The sequence below is a fragment of the Orcinus orca genome, chromosome 17 (genome assembly GCF_937001465.1).
Source record: "Orcinus orca chromosome 17, mOrcOrc1.1, whole genome shotgun sequence".
In the NCBI taxonomy this organism is placed as follows: Eukaryota; Metazoa; Chordata; class Mammalia; order Artiodactyla; family Delphinidae; genus Orcinus; species Orcinus orca.
The window spans coordinates 39,978,816-39,985,653 of NC_064575.1; the positions used below are offsets into that span (position 1 = coordinate 39,978,816).

The 6,838-nt window shown below is 52.3% G+C and overlaps 1 protein-coding gene across 1 annotated transcript; it reads right to left on the reverse strand.

The window, feature by feature from the left end:
- Window positions 1-1,861: 1,861 nt before the first annotated feature.
- Window positions 1,862-6,086, reverse strand: LOC125961697 (DPEP2 neighbor protein-like). Its single transcript, XM_049700498.1, has 3 exons — window positions 6,020-6,086; window positions 4,607-4,894; window positions 1,862-2,124 (listed from the first exon to the last, which is right to left on the reverse strand). The coding sequence occupies exons 1-3, from the start codon at window positions 6,084-6,086 to the stop codon at window positions 1,862-1,864; spliced, it is 618 nt and encodes a 205-aa protein (XP_049556455.1).
- Between the last annotated feature and the right edge of the window lie 752 nt (window positions 6,087-6,838).

The following is a 6,838-nucleotide window of genomic DNA, read 5'->3' on the forward strand; positions in this document are numbered from 1 at the left end:
CGCGGGTTCCCTCCGCCCCCGCCCCTCTTCCCACTCCCACTGCTCCGAGGGGGCGCCCTAGGTTGCTCTCCCCACCTCTAACCTTCCTGTCCAAGCTGGGGCCACCTTCAGCCTGAGGCCTCCCGGGAGCACACCTCGTCCCCATCTGCCTGCAGCCGGCCCCGCCCACCCCGAGGGCTGCGTGCGAGTGTCTCTGTGGCCACAAGTGCTCTGGGCTCCCGGTTTCCCGGTACTGGGCCATGGGGGCTGGTGTGGGGGAAGAGATAGTTTCTGGAAATGGGGGGGTGGGTAACGTTGTGAGCTCTGGATTCAGGAAGGGGCCCTCTGCCCCCGACCTTCTCTCTCCACCTACTTGACTCCCCAACCTGCATGACCATTCTCTGGGCACTTCAACCAGCACCTGGGAACTATCAGGAACCCCCCCCACTTCTGTCACCCAGCCTCAGGAGTCACTACACCTCCCCAGGGCCTGAATAGAGGGACTTCTGGGATGTGAACTGAACAACCTTCTGGGGAGAGTCAGCGACCCTTTTACTCAACAGAGCAGGAAGTCAGCAGGCTATTTGAGTGGAAGGAAATGAAGTCGTTTCCATGGCAGCAGAGCCCCCACCGCAGCAACCTTCCTCCCAGAGCTGCTGGCTGACCTTCTGGCCAGGATCCCTTCTACCTCAGCGTGGAAGGCCCGGCCTCGTGGAGAAGTATAGGTTCTGAGGAAGACCTGGCACCTGGGTTCTGCTGCTACACTTGCCTTATCTCGTGGCCCTTTTGGCTCTAGCTTTCCCAGAAACCTCAAGGGCTAAGTGCCTGCGCTTGCTCAGAGGCCGCACGCCATTCCCCATTTCCAGCCTCAGGCCCTCCCCCAGCTGCCTCCTCTAGGGACCCCCTCCCACCAGCGCGCGCGCGCGCGCGCGCACACACACACACACACACACACACACACACACACACACACACTGGGGATGTGCCTTCTCACAGAAGCTCAACCACTGAGATGCTTTAGGGGCTGTGCCCAAACTCCTTCATCCCCAGCCTCTCAAGTTTTTCCTCTGATCCCTGGCACCCCCTGGAGTTGTTCCACCTTTGGAACCTTTCCCGCATGGCAGGAGTGCCTAGCGCAGGGGTAGTGACCTAAGTCTGAGCACTGGCGACCCTAAAAATCTGTTACACAAAAACATTTTATTGAGCATTAAGGGACCCCACTGGAGACAGAAAGGGCTGGCAATAAGGGAGCATGTGAACCTCGGGGCAGGGTGCGTGCTGCTTGATTCTCCATCCTGTTCTTGTTTCAGGGAGCAGGTCTTCCTGGGTCTCTCTATCCTGCCTCCTGACACCCCAGGCAGGAGGCTCTTTGGGAAGCCACAGATTGCTGCTTTCCGTTTCAAAAATCCCAGCTCCCCCCTGGTTTGTGGTGGTGGCCGCTGACAAAGGCTCAGGGCAGGAGCACATGTGGTAGACTGCTAAGGCTTCTCTGCACCCTGTCTCTGCTCCTGCATCCTCCTTGGCTCGAAGAGTGTAGACTTTTCTTTCTTCAGCTCACAAAGGGGCCCCTGAGGACTGAGCAGAGGAACGGCAGGTTTTCTTCCAGGCCAGCTTTAGCCCTTGGATGTTCAGGGCAGACTCTCAAAACAAACCTCAGTTTCTGAGGCTCCTGGCTTATGGACATTTAGTGTAGAAGGAGGCTCCTGGCTGGGGAAGGCACAGACAAAATGACACAGGTTCTAATCTGTGGCAGTGGGCAGTTGGGGGGGGGGCAGGGTCACTGCAGGAAGAGGCATTCGCTGGCTTAGGCAGTTAAACCGTCGCACTCTCTTCAGGATGGCTCACCTGCAAGATTCTGAGGGGTCCGCCTCCTGGCACCAAGCTACAATCGCCGGACTGTGGGTCTGGAGAAACGCAGGTCGCAATCCAACCTTTTTGGAGCGTGCTTTCCCTTGGGAGCACGTCTGGCAACTGGCTTCTCTGCTTCCACATTTGCTGGCGTGGCCAGAGGTACATCTCCGTAGACCCGGTAACCACCAACCAGGCAGTATGTCTCCACATGCCGGCCCAACTGCTTTTCTCCACACCCTCGATAGAGGACATGGTAGAGACCAGGTGTAGGAGGAGAACCGGGAGCAACTGCTGCTGCAAAGAAAATCAGAACTGATCAGTCACTTCTGCTGTGCACAGTCTCCTGCCAGAACTTCCCTCTCTAAGGTCTCTCCCAGTTTCTAGCTGAAGACGTTTAATCTACTTGATGTCCAAAACACAGCCATGGCCCATCACCTCTATGAGTCCTTAAGGAGGGACACAGGCTGCAAAAGAGCCTACGGCTTCAGCAGATGAGGAAGTCTCTTCATCGTTTCCAGGGAAAACAGTAGAACCCGAAAGTAATTGCAATCATGATCCTCTCCATCTCTCCCTTCCACAACAGAGAAAACCTTTCTTGCAGTCTGTCACTTCTGAGGCTTTCATGGAAATGTCTTTCAAGTTTTGAAAAAAATAATCCAATATATATTGGTTAAGAACCCAGCCCACCTTGGCAACCCCTCTTGGGTCCAATTTATACTGCCTGTTTCAACCACACTGAACTCTAGCCCTCTGATACTTTTATGTAGATTAGAACAAGGCCAAATCCTGAGGCAGAGTGAGCAGGAGACTCAGAACCGGGTTCTGGGTCCCAGCTCTAGGCTCACATCAACCCAGCCTCCTGGGACACCATCTCCTCAGCCCTCCAGTCTCATTAGTACTGCATCAACCCCTCTTCGTTCTTTTGGTCTTCCCATCAATATGGCACCACCCTCTCCCCTAGTACTCAGCAACTCAGGATGGGATGTGTCTGAGGGGACCGATAGAGACGCCTACATGACAGCACAGATGTGCCTGCGTTGGCAGGTGCGGTTCAAGAGTGGCCCTCTTCCTCAAACTGCTCCTTTTACCATTTGCCAACAAAAATGCACTTGTCTTTTGCTAAGAGGCCAATAAGTAAAGGGTCTGAATGGAAGCATCCTCTAGCCCACATGGGAAGGCTACAATTATAAAAATCAGAGACTTCCTGCACACTTGTCCTGGGATGACCTTTCACTTCTCCTCAGCAGTGAGCACTGTGGGTCTCTGAAGGTGTCCCTGGTCACTGGTACTACTTAGAGCTGGGAAAGTGCTTAGGTGTATGTGGTGGGCAAACCCCACAGGAAAATGTGGCAGCCAGGGCAGGTTGTGTGTACACCATGCCTCTTGTACAGGTGGCCGGACTCGGTGTACCTGTTGCACTGCCCTCCCAGGGAACAGAGGACAGGTTTGAGTAAATATAGAAGATATGGTCAGACATTCTCTCTCAGACAACCAAAGAGATTTGTATCTGGTGGAGAACTTTCTCCAAGGAAAGAAGTTCCCTCCAGGGTAGGGAAGTTTCTCTGAGGGCAGCAAGTTTGCATAGTTACCCTGCCAAGGTAACTGTGAGAAGGCCTGTGAGGGCATCACTACCCAGTGAGGTCATATGAGGAAACTGTGTCTTGAGGGGCAGGCTTCAGGAGGAGGGGCAGTCTTGTAGAGGAGAGAAGGGTGGAGGCAGAGGTACTCTGCCGGGCCCCTCACACCTGGGCCCTCCCACCCATGCCCTAGTCTAGTAGACAGCCCACGTCGGGAATGCCGGTGGGCTGTCCCAGCCCCAAGGGCCCCAGGAGGGCAAGAGAGACCCACATTCTGAGATTTGCTTGAGACGCAAGATTAACGTAAGAGACAGCTTGCTTGTATGGCACTGACCCTAAGAGGCAGAGCTTTGTGTGGACTGGCGAATCAGGGAAGGCTCCATGGCAGTGGGCCCGAAGGACATGTGAGATTTGGACCCACGGGGAAGAGACGGAAGATATTCCAGTTTGGAAGAATAAAAGCAAAGACACACTTCTCGACCTTGTCCTGCCCCAAATATTAATTCATAGCACCCTCACATTTTTACAACTGAGGACTTAAAAAAACCAAGAGGTTAAGGGGCCTACCCAGTGTTACACGGGTATTGGAGAGGTGTTCTGCTCAGTGGTTATGTTCATGTCGGGGCTCCCGATATACAGTTGATAGGAATGTGATGACAAGCTCATGCCATTTCAAACATTTCCAAGTGACAATGACAGAGCTGTTAAAGGTGCAAAACTTGGTTGCTGAATGACCACACAGAGAGGGAACGGTGGGCCCATTTTAACATGAAATTGAAAACAAATTCATGAAAAAAGCGACATAGTACAGGATGACAACGTCATCATTCCACTGCCCTCTCCCCTAGACGTAAAAATCATTAGAATCCTCTCTCCCTGCACCATGAAAGGATGAGATGAACGCTCAGCTCAGGCCCCTTTGAAAAACATGGTCAACAGTGCGAAGAGGTGTTACTGAGACGATTTGGTCCGACTCAGAGAAGGAAAGAGACAACTCTGCCCTTAGCCTGATCAGACCCACAGGAAGGAATCACCTTTGGGGCAGCCTTTCATAGGGTGGCAATGAGAGAGAACCTTCTTTAGGAGGGGACTCCCTGTTGCCGACCTTGAAAAAGCAAAGATGGGACACTCGTTCACTGGGGTTGTTGCAGAGGGGATGTGACCAGAGGTTGGGCCACCCTGCTTTAGAATCAAAGCACCTTGTATTCCTGAGCTGCTTGAATGCTGCAATCGCTGGGTTTTGGTTCTGGAGCAACCCAGGTCTTTGTCCGACTTTTCCGGATTGTGCTTTCTCTTGGGACAATGTCTGGAGACTGGCGTCTCTGCTTCCACCTTTGCTGGCTTGGCCAAAGGAACATCCCCATAGGCCCCGTAGCCACCAACTAGGCAGTATGTCTCCTCATGCCGGCCCAACTGCGTTTTTCCACACCCTTGGTAGAGGACATGGTAGTGACCAGGTGTAGGAGGAGAAACGGGAGCAACTGCTGCTGCAAAGAAAATCAGAACTGATCAGTCACATCTGCTGTGCACAGTCTCCTGCCAGAATGGACCTCTGCCATTTTTCTCTGTTTCTAGCTGAAGACGTTTAATCTACTTAACGTGCAAAACACAGCCTTGGCTCATCACCTGTATGAGTCCCTAGAGAAGGGACACTGGCTGCAAAAGCAATCCCTAGAGCCTAGGGCTGTAGCAGATGAGGAAGTCTCTTCACCGTTTCCAGGGAAAATAGTAGAACCTGAAAGTAATTGCAATCATGATCCTCTCCATCTCTCCCTTCCACAACAGAGAAAACCTTTCTTGCAGTCTGTCACTTCTGAGGCTTTCATGGAAATGTCTTTCAAGTTTTGAAAAAAATAATCCAATATATATTGGTTAAGAACCCAGCCCACCTTGGCAACCCCTCTTGGGTCCAATTTATACTGCCTGTTTCAACCACACTGAACTCTAGCCCTCTGATACTTTTATGTAGATTAGAACAAGGCCAAATCCTGAGGCAGAGTGAGCAGGAGACTCAGAACCGGGTTCTGGGTCCCAGCTCTAGGCTCACATCAACCCAGCCTCCTGGGACACCATCTCCTCAGCCCTCCAGTCTCATTAGTACTGCATCAACCCCTCTTCGTTCTTTTGGTCTTCCCATCAATATGGCACCACCCTCTCCCCTAGTACTCAGCAACTCAGGATGGGATGTGTCTGAGGGGACCGATAGAGACGCCTACATGACAGCACAGATGTGCCTGCGTTGGCAGGTGCAGTTCAAGAGTGGCCCTCTTCCTCAAACTGCTCCTTTTACCATTTGCCAACAAAAATGCACTTGTCTTTTGCTAAGAGGCCAATAAGTAAAGGGTCTGAATGGAAGCATCCTCTAGCCCACATGGGAAGGCTACAATTATAAAAATCAGAGATTTCCTGCACACTTGTCCTGGGATGACCTTTCACTTCTCCTCAGCAGTGAGCACTGTGGGTCTCTGAAGGTGTCCCTGGTCACTGGTACTACTTAGAGCTGGGAAAGTGCTTAGGTGTATGTGGTGGGCAAACCCCACAGGAAAATGTGGCAGCCAGGGCAGGTTGTGTGTACACCATGCCTCTTGTACAGATGGCCAGACTCGGTGTACCTGTTGCACTGCCCTCCCAGGGAACAGAGGACAGGTTTGAGTAAATATAGAAGATATGGTCAGACATTCTCTCTCAGACAACCAAAGAGATTTGTATCTGGTGGAGAACTTTCTCCAAGGAAAGAAGTTCCCTCCAGGGTAGGGAAGTTTCTCTGAGGGCAGCAAGTTTGCATAGTTACCCTGCCAAGGTAACTGTGAGAAGGCCTGTGAGGGCATCACTACCCAGTGAGGTCATATGAGGAAACTGTGTCTTGAGGGGCAGGCTTCAGGAGGAGGGGCAGTCTTGTAGAGGAGAGAAGGGTGGAGGCAGAGGTACTCTGCCGGGCCCCTCACACCTGGGCCCTCCCACCCATGCCCTAGTCTAGTAGACAGCCCACGTCGGGAATGCCGGTGGGCTGTCCCAGCCCCAAGGGCCCCAGGAGGGCAAGAGAGACCCACATTCTGAGATTTGCTTGAGACACAAGATTAACGTAAGAGACAGCTTGCTTGTATGGCACTGACCCTAAGAGGCAGAGCTTTGTGTGGACTGGCGAATCAGGGAAGGCTCCATGGCAGTGGGCCCGAAGGACATGTGAGATTTGGACCCACGGGGAAGAGACGGAAGATATTCCAGTTTGGAAGAATAAAAGCAAAGACACACTTCTCGACCTTGTCCTGCCCCAAATATTAATTCATAGCACCCTCACATTTTACAACTGAGGACTTAAAAAAACCAAGAGGTTAAGGGGTCTACCCAGTGTTACACGGGTATTGGACAGGTGTTCTGCTCAATGGTTATGTTCATGTCGGCGTTCCCGATATACAGTTGATAGGAATGTG